Below are 13,390 nucleotides of genomic sequence, written 5' to 3'. Positions count from 1 at the left end.
AAGCAACACGGTAGCTTGCAATTATCAGGAGAGCTCGTATCAGCCTCCCTATACCTAGCCCACCCTTTCGTTAGCACATAAGACAGAGCAATAGTCAACAGGAAGACTTACTCGATGTACATAATACCATTGAACAGCGTCGCAAGTGATCCCCCTCTATTCGCAATGCAGAGGAAATGCACTCGCGACGCCGCGAAGGGGAAGACAAACCCCAGAAAACGAAGGCGCTTGCTCTTTCTGACCTTCGAAGCCATGGCTTCAAATCTCCCCAGCGCCCACGGTGCGTTTTTCTTCACCCGGTCTCTGTACTTGTCGACGCTCACCACTTCCCTCTCCATGAACACGGAAGCTCGATTGATGTAGACCACATCGTGGGGGCTAGCCTTAGGGTAAGTCTCGGCAATGGCATCGTTGATCATATGCACGTTGCCAGTCGATTCCAGAACGGCGATGTTCCTCGAACCCATGTCCAGCGATCGGAATCGGTGCTGCCAAGGCACCCAATACATGTCCTCTTTCAAATCTGAGCCGACGAGTTAGTGGTAGGAATCGAAGACACAAGGTGGGCATACCTGACCGTACTCGGCGTAAAGTCGAGCACTCGCGCTTGTGTATCTGGTCCCAGTCTTCTCCCTGACAGGTTTCCGAGCAATACACCACACTCTGGCATCGAGAGCACGTCTTGAGGTAATCGCTGTTGCACCTCTCGAGTTCGACTTCTCGTTCGCAGTGCTAGCTCGAACTCATCAGAAGACGATGTCGCAGAACATACGACAACACACCTTTAGGTTCTGGCAATAGATCGGATACTGAAACATCGCCTTGGAAGTGCCCGCCGTTCCGCGGAAATGCACTGTGATGAACGCACTCAACCGTGTCCAGATTGGAAAGCCTGGGTGTTCAGGCGATGAGAGGCGCTTGCGGAGATTCTCTGGAACTAGATTGAAGCGGTAATCCAATATCCACCAAACGCGCGCCGAACGCATGTAACCGATAAGGTGGGTGACCATCTGGTCCAGCATCTGGATGTCCTCCTCCGATCCAGGTTCCAGACTATCGAGTCGATCGGCGATGTATTGCAGAAGGCCCGCGTCAACTAGATCGTGCGCGACCTGGTACGCGTACCCCCGCTGGGCGTCCACCCAAAGCATAATGTTGGCGACGTACGTATCCACCAGCGCTGGTTGGTCGAATTGCTTGAACAGTTTCCCGATTCTAGGCAGGGTCCTGGCAAGAGCTTCGAAATACCTCCCGACATAGTATTCGCGAAGGAAATAGCTGCTCAATCGCCATTCGCTGGAAATATGGTTGAGGATCGCGAATATGGCCTTGAACATGTCATAAAGATCCAATCCATTGCGGTCGTTCCCTGGAGCGCCGTCTACGCAAGCTTCGTAGGAGTCGATCAGAGAGACCACCTTGGCTGCGAAGTTCTGTGTGCGAGATGGTGGGAATGAGAGTAGCTTGTCGTAGAGAAGAGTCCGGGATGCCCGGTGTTGTATTGCGCAGGACAAGGCGAATAGAAGTCCCTCGTCGAAGAAATCCTGGTCTTCTGGGTCCACCGACGTCTCGAAGAGGGCGATCAGGGCGTCGATAACGCAAGGCGAGCAGCAGAGCCTTGCGACCACGAGGCGAGTGTCTTCGGTGGGGATACTGAGACCAACAACCATGATTTTCAAAGCCTGGTTGAGGACACGCGTATCGCTCGCCCGAGCAAGCCAGTGCATCCAAGAAAAGATGGGCTCCAGATGCTCGTCGACACGTTTCAAGCATTCGGATCGCGTCGCCTCCTCCAGCCCTGTAGCAACCGCGGCGAGCGCCATAGCAGCCCGCGTCTGCTTATCTTCGTCATCCGGGGTCAGCTTCGATATTCGAGCTGGCATGGGAACGTCCAAATGGACCATATACGCGTCGACAGCCTCGAGCACCCAATCAGGATCATCGGGAGGCCACTGATTGCCATTCAACAGGGATTCCATCCAGGGGAAGTCGCCCATCCGAACGTGGCGAAGGACCTAATAAAGGGGTGTAAGTCGGGCTTCATGGACTGAGAGACTAAACGACAACGTTTTCAAAGCCCTCTCTCGTAGTATAAGACCCTGGTTCCATCTTTTCGCGGCTCTTGAGCACGCGATCTGGGCTGTCCATGGTGTGACGTGACTGCAGCGGCTCTGTTCCACTAACGCTGGTTAGATGTACTTTTTCTGTCATATAACATTGACTTTACCTTTACTTAAGAGCACTATGCCTCCTATGAAAGAAAAATGAAGGGACTAGCTCCGCAACGTGCAACGAGTGCTCGAATCAATTTGAGGCGGAGATTCAAAAGCAGCTCGAGGCTCCACGATTGGTGACTGGGCGCCTAAGGTAATACTAGCTACTCTATAAAACAAACAATCCTGGATCACCTATCGACCGACATCGAATGGCTATCGACGAAACCAATAGTTCAAAGGGAGGGACACCGACTCGAACGAAGCGTCCAGCCGAACCGCAACCCCGCACCCGGGCCAGCGCCTCATGGATCCCCACTCAAACACACGTACACGCGAAAAGATTCAGAAGATAAGACTCACCAATCAACCCAGCACACTCCATCGCCTTGAACGTCATATTGTTATACGCAGCTCCATCCGCGTTCTGCAGTACACTGTGTAAAAGAGACATATAATCGTCGGGTAATACTATATCGGGATTGTAGTGTCAGTCAACGTCCCTCCGATCCTCGCTAAGAAAAAGCGGAGCATCGTCGTAATTGCGAGAACACCACTAAGTGTCGAGGAACTCGGAAGGGCAGAAAGAGGCCTGGACAAGAGGAAAAACAAGGCACAACACTGTACGAAGAACTAAAAGAGCGAATGACCCACCCTCCGATCGAAACAAAAATCAAACTCACCTTCGCAAACGTAACCTCACTAGCATCAGTAGTCCCATCCCCACCACCACCGCCTTGACCCAGATTCAATAGCCGTTCGACGCACCTCGCTCGATTAGTAGACCGTCATAATCGAGTCAACTGAACTGGGACACCCTTGACGTTCGATACCAAATGAGATCATATTCATCCAACAAGGTACACACCATGCTCTAAACAAACACAACCCTCGTTCAGCCCTGTCGCTTACACAACCGCCTATTAAAATCAATAACCTCCCAAAGCTCCGTCCCAGGCGTCGTCCTCGCATAAAACACCCCAAGCGGATCCCACTCCTCCTTCAACGCCTTCAGCCTTGGATAATTACTCCCCCAATACGCCTCCTGCCAATTCGGCTCCTCCAAATTCCCCTCGTTCACATACGCAGCACCGTACGGACTAGCAGCTCGAATCGGTCCATCGATCTCGTTCGTGAGACGTTGCTGAGCAGCAGGGATCTGCGAGAGCGAGCCAGCGGTGTTGGGGAGCATGACGTTGGTGATACTGAAAGAGGAGCCGTTACGCCAGGCGGGGTGGACAGCGTTGTCGACCCACGGCATACCGAAACCTGGTCCAACAATGTGCCCGATGATACCTCCACCTGCGCGTCGAATGGCATCGACAATCTGATTCCCGTGCTGGGAGATATCCTGCTTGGTGAATAGGCGACCTCCAACCAGCGAGTTGGCACCGGCGGTTTCGTCTTGGAACATATCGATGTAGAGGTCGTAGAACGTGCGATACTCGCGCACCGTCGTGCTGTACTGAATCCCGAGCGTTCGAAGTTGGTCGTAGAAGGGTTGCAGAACTTGGTTGATCCTCGCAGCATTCATATTCGGTCCGACGAACGGTCGAATGTTGAGACTGGCGCCGAAGAGCTCGTAGTAGACGAACATGCCGTTGTCGACGAAATGATTGGCGAGGTTGTGGAAGGCGGCGAAGCCCCTCCAGAACGTGTCTTGATTGAAGGTGTTGAGCTGCATGATAACGCCTGCGGTGGGAACTTCGGGGAAGGTCTTGACTGTGACGGAAACGATGGCGGCGAAGGTGGATGGTCCACCACCTCGTAGAGCCCAGAAGAGGTCGGGATTCTCTACGACGTTGGCGGTGCGATATTCTCCGTCGGCAGTGATAACCTCGAACGAGAGGGCTTGGTCGGCGGCTGATGTCCTGAATCAGTGATCGTTATACTAACCCTCAACGAGCGCGAACATACCCATTCCGTAGTACGAAGCGAGAGGTCCGTGTCCTCCACCTTGAATGTAACCTCCAGCGAAACCGACCGTCTTCAAAGAAGAGTCAGGTACGTCGAGACCCGTGATAGAGAATGTAACTTACGGGGCACTCTCCAGTCACAATGGCCACTGGAGGATTCTGCTGATTCGCCAACCTCAACAATTCGCGACCCTGGATTCCAGCGCCTACCGTCACCGCAGGACCGCTGTACCATCCAGGACCGCTGTAGTTCGCATGGAAGGTGACGTCTACGAGAACGGTCAACGAGCGATTAACGGTAGAGACGGTGAATACAAACCTTTGAACGAATGAGTATTGATAGCGAGAGATCCGTAACCCGTCGAACGGCCCATGAAATCGTGGCCAGTGTTGCGAATGATGAGACGGACGTGGTTATTCCTAGCGAAATCGATGCCGGCCTTGATATGTTCTTTCTTCTTCGCCAGGATCACGTATCGAGGTAGGAATCCGAGGGTGCACTGGGCGTTTCGGTTCGTCGTCGGGAGACAGGTGTTGTTGGTCCACAGAATCCAGTGGTTAGAAACAGCACGTCCGCTCCTGTGGGTCAAGGTGAGATTCACAATCGAGCGCGACTGAGGGAGACGAGGATGTTGACGTACTGCCATTGCTGGTTACTCCAGTTTCTCGTCACCTCTTGACACGCCGCCTGGTTGTACGTCGACTGGCCTTCGAAGGTGTTGTAGCACACCGCAGGATCGGGAATGACACGCTGGAGATTCCCCTCCACAGTCGCGTTCAGTTGGGACCACAACGAAGCCGCTGGCCAGCAAGAATCGCCTTCATAGCACTTGCAGCTATACCGAACGCCGTTCCAAGTGAACGGGTTCTGGGCTACGGTCGGCGCGATGAGGTAGGCGGAAACAAGAGCGAGTATAGACGGGAAAGACGGCCGCATCTTCGTGCTCGGGGAGAAGACTTTGCATGTGCGGTCCCGTTAATTAAATTCTTTTTGCGGTTCCGGAGAATAAGCGAGAAGAACAGCGGAAGAAGAGCGGGAGACGTACTGTGAGGGGTGTATAGTATATCCCACACGTCTTATCGTCCATCTACAAGGCTTGGACCTGACCCAATGACACCCAAGACTCGCGTTCGTATTGAATCGTCTTCCCATGCGAAGGCGAAAAGCCGACAGTCGCGTCTTGTATGAGGGCGTTCATGGCCTATTAAAGCGATGGGGATAGTCGAGGCAACGCAGGGACCTTGAAATCGTGTGATTCGGTGAACTTCGAGAATTCATTTTGTCCAGCTGAGCAAAGACAGCTCGAGTTTGAGCGTTGGGAAACGGTGGAATGGTTGAAGCGGAACTTACTGGCAGCGCCTACACTTGTGTCGACCCCTCCAAGAAGTATTCCTCGCAGCACAAAACAGACCACAGCATGATCTCTACGGGGTTACAGGTTGGAGAACGCTTTGGTGGGTTGGGCGATGTGTCTGTTCGATCCATCGGTATGCTTCGCCGGGATTCGTCGGAAACTGCAAGGTCGTCGTCAGCCCATCCTTGGTGCCCGTTCATGTCCTCGACGTCTTGCTGCCAGCGTAGGACTCGCTCTTGAACGAGAGCATCAGCGAATAACAAGACCGTTTCGTTGGAGCTTCGAAGACGAGCGCTCGGAGGCTCGATGAGCGGCTGCCCCAAGGCTGGCCCACCCACCCGCATCAAACAGGGCGTCGACCCCTAAATTCAACATCACCAAACAACAAGCCAAAACAGCGAAGACGACAAAAAAACAGTTGCTGGCGATGAATTTCGGATACGGGGAATCGAACCCCGAGCTGCTGCGGACCAAACTCTACTGAATGAGAGGCAGCAATGTTAGCCGTTACACCATATCCGATTGGTGTTGTCCTCCATCGCAGCCGTAAACAGTCAAATTACCTTCGGTAGGGTGAAGCCTTGCCCGATCATGTTCTCTTTTTGGTCTTTGGTCTAATCGACGACGATCCCCTCCGAAGCTTCAGAACCCGCCATCGTCGACCACGAGCTGATATGTACAACTTCACGTGCATGCGTCGATCCCGTTATTTTGAATCACGTTCGAAGCGACGCCCTGATTGGAAACTGACAATAGACAGCTTGACGTCCAATTCCAATCGAATCGAAGCCCGCAAGGACTGTAAATGGTGCCACGAGACTTAAATGATCTTCTCAGACCGCGTGGTACCACGAGGCAATGGCAAGTTCAAATTTGCTCAACTCAGATCTCGTACGTGCGTTCATCCACGCTTCGGGTTGTCTTCTTTCCTTTTTAGCTGGGCTAACGACGTAGCCAAGGAAGAAACGTGTTGAGAAGTCCCCGGTAAGCTCGGACTTGCACCGACCTCGACACGTCGAGAATGGCCACGGATCACTCCCAGTGCAGCAAATGTAGGAGGTACCTTGGTAAATCAATCAGCTCTCGGAAACGAAGCTACTATTCAATGAGCGGAACAAAGTAGTAGCGCTATTTGCCATAGTCAAAACCATCCAGCACGACGACCCACTGAATGGGCGGACCTGAATGGCTACTCCAATACTCACTAGAACCATTGATCAATCCTTCGGTGCCCCTCGAGTTCCTATCCATTTTCTCACCTAAAACAGGACGAATCAAACCCAGTCATCCGTTAGCGCCAAAGCCAAAAGCATCCCATAACGCTCGAGCGAATCTCGAATCACCTTCCAGCTGTGCGCGCCATAGCCCTGGAGTCCAATTTCCTTCCTTCCATTGCCTTACCCCGACCAAAGTAAGAACCCACCGAAAACCAAACGGCCGGGTAGATCGATTGAAGGCTGTATTCACCTCACCCAACCTTAAATTTCGATCGAGTGTTGTACCAACGTATGCGCGCCACGATCGCCCATTGAATGCGGTACACGAACCACGCTAGTACAACGTGAAGCTCTAACTTCCGTGCTCCAGATCGAAAGGATGTGGCGTAGCGGGGTGATAAATGAAAGGTGAGGAATGGCCCATCGCTGTATTGTTATCGACCGGATTTAGTGGTTGGCAACTAATCTAATCGCGAAGGGCTTAAGCGCCGTCTTCGACGTTCTTCAGTGATCTACACCCTACGACTTACCATCCGAGTGCTACTCTAGCTCCCACTCGTATCCGCACACCTTCCAATGTCACGAATGTCATGATCACTAACAGATATTCCAATGCAGGGCAAATGAGAAGCATACACTCCAATATCCAGAAGATGAGAACCACACGATCCGATGTCCAATCCAGAATCTAAGAACACACCTCGGAAGACCCGCTTCCTCATCGCCCCAACCATTCAAAATAACATCTTACCCCGCCCCATCGTGACATCCTCTCCCAACTTCACCGCACTGTGAGAAACCAACGAATCCACCATCTTAACGAACGCACAAAATCTTCAATTCAAATCAATTGAATTCCATTCCATTTCGTTGAGAAAGCATGAGAAGCCTCGGGATTCGGAATAATGAACGTATAATCACAAAGATCCACTTCCACGGAACAAGCATAGGCGCAACGGGCGGACCCGACATCAACTCCACAGAACCCCCTGGCAATGCTGTGAAGTCCAAAATTATACGAGTACTCTAAGAGCCGGCTAGGAATCCACGGACCTCTGGACCACAGCCCCGAATGCTAGTCCCTTTCAAGAACACACGGAGCGGAACTCGTGTCTTCAAAAGCCTTGATGAATTCCATCCTTACCACGGTGGACGAAAAACAGCGACAGATAGTAGGCGTCAAAGTTGATCGCCATCAAAATTCGCACCAACGAGCGCTTGTTTTCTTTCCACTCCAGAACGCGCGCTCGTCTTAATTACAGGGCCAATCGAGACTGTTACATACTGTGATTATTACGCATGCCAAACCCCCAGATCCTTCCCGTCTCACCATCACTGAAAGCAATACCCAAGTACACCTCAACCCGTTCGACGAAGCACAGGGCAGTGCAGCTTCGTTACTTCTCTAAGTACCCCTATACACTTCGCCTAATTCAATTCCAAGTCGGACACACCGCCATAGTCCCTCGTCGCCATGTATAGGCAGACAGGAGACTGTGAAATCGTCGCTTCCCAGCGCCGACCAAGACATTCACCGCCTCGCACCCTCCGAGAGCTCTGTGTCTCTTTCCACAGCCTCACCACCTTCGACGGCCACGTTTCCTTATTTGCGTTTCCCGGTAAACCGGAGTGCAAACTATATATACATAACATCCCAATTTCCAATCGCCGTCTCTCTCCAAGAATAGAGAGACCGGAGTCCACATTGACGGAGAAGAGCGACGGTTTCATGCATCATATCAATCACCTGCAGTCTACGCACATATACGTTCTCGAATCTTAAGGTAAGTCCATCTGAGTCTACCCATCTGAGTCTACGATACAGTACGCGTTGCAATTGGCAGGGTCCACAAGTACGCCTACACCGCGCTGAGCATTAGCGCACACCCAGTCCTGGCATTAAATCGCAATTCATACTTATCGTTTGTACAGTCGTCTTCGTCGTCACCAAGGGTCCCCATCTTCGCCCATCCCACTGCGTCTCCACTCTAATCTATTATCTATTCGAAGCCTCTCCAACCCATTCGAAGCCCACTCCAATCTATTTCAAGAACTAATTACCATCTCATCACCAATCTCTCCATTTGAGCGCTAAGTCAATAGTGCGGCCCTCAAAGATGAGCACATACAACTGCGAGGTGTGCGTCACCGGATAACCTCTGACTAGAATCTGCTCGAACATTACGAAGTATGTAAGGCTTACCGTGTAAGGCTTATATTCAACCTTTCCTATCTATCTATCGAAGCAGCGGCCAGCATCGAGCAAGACTAAGCAAGAGTCGGATCCTGGAGTGGAGGATCCCACCCCTTGCGTCGTCGTTAGTACCATAATATCGACTCGTTGGATAGTCGACTACAACCTCCTCGAAGCTTGAACTCCAGAACACAAAGCACCACAGCGAAAGCTATACATGCTTGTCCATTCCTATCCATCGAAAGCTGAACTGTCGACTCTGCTGACTCGAGTGGATGGGTCCCATCAACTTGCGTCTCGTCTCGTCGTTACTTCTCTATACTCCCTCAAGCTGGAAGGTCTGGAACCCCTCTAATCCTCCAATCGAACGAGCTCGCTTTCACCCTCGACCACTACAACGACAGTCTAATAACACCCAGGAACGAGGTAAGTAACACCGTGACTTCTCTATTCTCCTCGCATCCAATCTAATCTAGGTTTCTAAACTAACCACAGACGCCGAGGACCTTACACCTCTGAATCCCTTACATACTTACTTACGGACTCTCACATACTTACGGACTTCAAGAACCATCTTTGGAACCGTCTAATCTCGAGTCTCGACGTCCCTCACGACTCACCACCACCACCACCCCGGGCGCCCAAACGTTAACGTCCCATGTCAGCTGTCAACGCCAATATGTACATCCCTCCATCGAATCAACCCAATACACTTCGAGATGTCCTACCAATACAATGCGATATCACCCCAGCCAATACAGTTCTCGCTGTCACCTCAGCCAACTTGCAATTGAACACCGGACATCACCCCATTACCCAACTTCAACACACTTCGACACCATCTCAACACCACCTCGACGTCGACAACAACAACGCCCGATCACTCTCGAGCACGTCTCGCTCTACCTCCCTCCCCTCCCCACCCGCCATCGAAGCTCCGCTGAATCCGCCCTCAGTCACCGCTTCTCACCGTTCGCTCTCAAGGGGATGACGGAACAACTGAATTGACTGAATGGAAGCAAGCACCGAAGCGTATACCGTACCGACATTCCGACTATATTCCCAAGGCACGCACCCATCCTCCCACCTCATTCCCAGATCCGTCCACCGTCGCGCATCGAGGCAACCGTCGAGTCGATTCTAGGTCTACTGGTACCTCCCGCAACCGACGCTCTCAATACCAACTCACAACGTAAGTAGCCCCTCGAGAAACCCAGACACAGAGAGAGAGTTCGAGTGAAATTCTATTATAACACCAAAAAGTACACAGGACGGGGGTATTCAAAAATAACAAAACTACAGTGAATTAAGAAACGATGATTTCAATACCTCGGCAAAAAGGGAAAGCATGTGTGTAAAGATATTTCTGTATGGATGAGCGAGATAATAAAAAAGCAACAGAGAAAAGGGAGGAGGAAAACAATGCAGTTGTAATAAGATAATTGCGTCGATGATAGGTTGAGGTGTTGGTTTAGTTAGTAGGAAAGATGCAGTGAAAGAAAAGAAAGAGAAATAAAACGAGAGTGCGTGCGGGATGGACGATGAGATGATGGTGTTGGTACAAGGGGGAAGAATTTTTGTTACAAGCGTCACGGACCAAGTTGTTCAAAACTCCAGGGGACCGAAAAGACGAGGAAAAAAAAGGGGGAGTGAAAGCGAACGAGGAAAGAAAAGGGAGTATGGTACACCAAACAGTCAGTCAGAAAGAAAAGAAAAAAAATCCGAACGAGTGAATTGATACAGAATAATCAAAACGCCGAAGCATTTTTTGAGGGATGGTTGCGTGTGGGGTGTAGGCTGAACTGAACGTGCGGATGATGATGGATGATGAGCGAGATCCATGAGAAGAGAAGAGAGATGCGAGGTCGTCATAATAGTCGTCGCGATTAACGGAAACTTGAAAAACAAAATCTTGGATGAGAAACATAGGGTCGGCGTCGAGTCGATTTTGAAGCGTCGAGGTGGGGAAGGGGGGAGTCGGGGAGAGGGTGTCAGGGAAAGAGGGAAATCTAAGCCGCACACGCAATAACATTGCTCAACCCACTCGGGACATACGGCCTCTTCTCTGATCCCAAAACGGGGCGGCGTCGCATAGGCTTGCTAACATGGACGCGGTTCAATAGGATACCAGCGACCAACCGGGCCTTGGCATCCTTATCGTTGAGCATACCCGCTTTCGTCGAGGCGTACGTCACAGGGGGAGCAGGCGTCGGCGGGGAGGGCGTACGAGCCAGAGGTCGACTGGGGGTGAAAACGGGGGAGGCGGGGTTGAGCGTCGAAGGTGGGGACGGGCTTCGGCGCGCTGTCGTCGTTGGTGCTGGAGAGGCACGAACGGGGGTGGTAGGCTTGGGAGTGAGAGGCGTCGTCCGCAACGACGGAGACGACGAGGACGGTATCTCGTAGTCGTACTCCTCGATCTCGTAAGACAGCGTTCTAGTCCTGGGGATAGGCGAGGGGAACCCACGCCAGATGTCACCATTCCCGTTATCCAGACCCTGTCGTCGAGGCGCAGGCGCAACATACCCTCCTCCAACACTCCTCCTTTGTTGCTGGTGCAACTGGTGGTTATACAGCCCAGGTGAAGTGGCACGTCGCTGGGGGAGAGCGGCGGGTGCAAGCTTGGGCGTCGGAGGGACGCTCAACGAAGCGAGCGTCGAGAGCGTGGGGACGGGTGTGGTCGGCTCGTCCGCAAAGGGGTCAAACTTGTACGACTTGCGCGGGGTGGGGGCGGTGACGCTCGGCGCTCGGAACGCATACGCTCGTCGACGGCCGCACGCTGGTGGGCTCGGAGAGGTCGATGACGGAGGCTGGTGGTTGTACTTCAGGGGCTGTTGATGCTGCACGTGGTGGCCGGCGGCGCCGAGGGGCTGGCTGGCGTACAGCGGGAGGTTGGCGTGGTTCGAGGAGAGGAGGGGCGAGGAGTGTGCAGCGGAGGAGCGGGCAGCCCATGGGTTGGGGTGGGCAACGGTGAAAGAGGTGTGGATTGTGCGGATATAGTGGTGGGCGGGGGAGGCGGCGGAGACAGCGACGGCGGCCATGTTTCTTCGTTATTAGTAAATTACAATAGTCAATAAATTGAGGATGGAGACGAGCGTTGGGATTGTCGATGGATTGCCTTGAGTTGAAGGGAGGAGGGAGGGGGAGAGCGAGACGAGAGATGGAACCACACGCAAACTCGGGCGATCCTTATAAGGAACCTCAACCCTACGATAACTCGCCTCGGATCTGAGATCTCTCCTCGTCAGGGTCCAGAGCGGAAATGCAGATGCGGCTTCTTACGTGGGAACTTCCACAGGAATTTTCGATAAATTCCATCAAGGTTGCCTGGAAAGGGAACCAAAGGGTCTCGCCACCTGCCCCATCCGGCATCCTGTGGCCCAAAATGCACCGCACCCTTGGCGCCAGCTCTCCTCCCAACACGTGGTCCTCCTTCCTTCCTTGTTGTTCCCAAGTTCCACAGGTCTCCATCACTCCCCACCACCACCCCAACAATCGAGTCGCTCGTTAAGGAAGAGGAACAATAATCAATTCAAAGACATTTGCTTTTTCGTACGAGCCACGCCTTGTACTTCGCTTTTTCTTGTTGGCGTAGCGCATGTACGTACGTACAGGCTTCGCTTCGACGCTCGACGTTCGGCTTGGTCGTCGTCCAGTGCTCGTCGTCGTCGTTATCGAGCCTGCTTCCTATTGTTGCGAAACCGGAATCCCTTCACGTAAAGCCACCCCGACAACCAAGGTTTCATACGGCGGACGTACGGCGTCGAAACAAATGCACATTGATCACTACTTCGCTTCTTGATCCATTCCCTCTTGACTCAATGTCCCTTCTTCCTTCCCTACAAACTCGACACTATGTCCTTACTTGCCTACAAAGTCCTTACATTGCATTTGTGACACTGTAACGCCCACCGCCTTCGTGACACCTTCCTCCCTCTCTCGAAGCATCTCGAGCAATTCAGTCTGCTCGGAAGAACCCATTGACGACGCTGATGGATGGCCATCACCCACCTTCCATTTCCACTTATCGTTATTCCACCTATCGTCCTTCCACTTGTCCTCGAGCCACTTGTCTATGTACTTGTCGTCGTCCAGCCACCTGTCGTCTTAAAACTGTAACGGCTCCAAATCCGCAACACCATTTCCAAGTTTTGCGCCGCTCTGCAGGCGCCGACCGGAGCATAATCAAATAACCGACTCATCGCCTTATTGGGGGGGTGGAGAACTCTGAAGCCCTCTGATCTTACACCCAATTAAGAAGTCAAACCATGACCTTACACCCAATTGGGCAGGAGAACCGTGATCAGAGCGCCTAGTTTGGAAGCAGAGTCAACTGGGTCCACCCAATCCGGCAAGCCAAACATCATCATCAATCATCAGGCGCTTAATGAGGAAGGCGAAAACGTGACTTCAACTTCAGATTTGGGCCTTGGCCTAGATCAAACATTGCCTTTTCGAGAGAACGCTGACGTCGTTCATCGGTCGGATTTATGCAGCG

At 52.3% G+C, this 13,390-nt stretch overlaps 4 protein-coding genes and 1 non-coding gene across 5 annotated transcripts; 1 reads left to right on the top strand and 4 right to left on the bottom strand.

The window, feature by feature from the left end:
- Positions 1–746: 746 nt before the first annotated feature.
- On the bottom strand, positions 747–1,997 carry CC1G_13197 (hypothetical protein; the record flags this gene model as incomplete). Its single annotated transcript, XM_001841057.2, has 1 exon — positions 747–1,997. One exon carries the CDS (start codon positions 1,995–1,997, stop codon positions 747–749), a length of 1,251 nt encoding a protein of 416 aa, XP_001841109.2.
- A 1,111-nt stretch (positions 1,998–3,108) lies between these two features.
- Positions 3,109–5,066, bottom strand: CC1G_13196 (isoamyl alcohol oxidase; the record flags this gene model as incomplete). The annotated part of the gene is made up of 5 exons (XM_001841056.1): positions 3,109–4,076; positions 4,131–4,200; positions 4,253–4,398; positions 4,449–4,708; positions 4,771–5,066. The coding sequence occupies 5 exons, from the start codon at positions 5,064–5,066 to the stop codon at positions 3,109–3,111; spliced, it is 1,740 nt and encodes a 579-aa protein (XP_001841108.1).
- An 851-nt stretch (positions 5,067–5,917) lies between these two features.
- Positions 5,918–6,006, bottom strand: CC1G_20049. Its single transcript has one exon. It is a non-coding gene; the product is annotated as a tRNA-Glu (tRNA).
- A 3,547-nt stretch (positions 6,007–9,553) lies between these two features.
- Positions 9,554–10,091, top strand: CC1G_14054 (hypothetical protein; the record flags this gene model as incomplete). Its single annotated transcript, XM_002911970.1, has 2 exons — positions 9,554–9,866; positions 9,919–10,091. 2 exons carry the CDS (start codon positions 9,554–9,556, stop codon positions 10,089–10,091), a joined length of 486 nt encoding a protein of 161 aa, XP_002912016.1.
- A 383-nt stretch (positions 10,092–10,474) lies between these two features.
- Positions 10,475–12,021, bottom strand: CC1G_04951 (hypothetical protein). Its single transcript, XM_001841055.2, has one exon. It carries the CDS (start codon positions 11,931–11,933, stop codon positions 10,905–10,907), a length of 1,029 nt encoding a protein of 342 aa, XP_001841107.2. The 5' UTR covers positions 11,934–12,021; the 3' UTR covers positions 10,475–10,904.
- Between the last annotated feature and the right edge of the window lie 1,369 nt (positions 12,022–13,390).

This window comes from Coprinopsis cinerea (assembly GCF_000182895.1).
Source record: "Coprinopsis cinerea okayama7#130 chromosome 2 map unlocalized cont3.2, whole genome shotgun sequence".
Classification (NCBI taxonomy): Eukaryota; Fungi; Basidiomycota; class Agaricomycetes; order Agaricales; family Psathyrellaceae; genus Coprinopsis; species Coprinopsis cinerea.
This window is presented reverse-complemented; position numbering and strand designations above follow the sequence as displayed.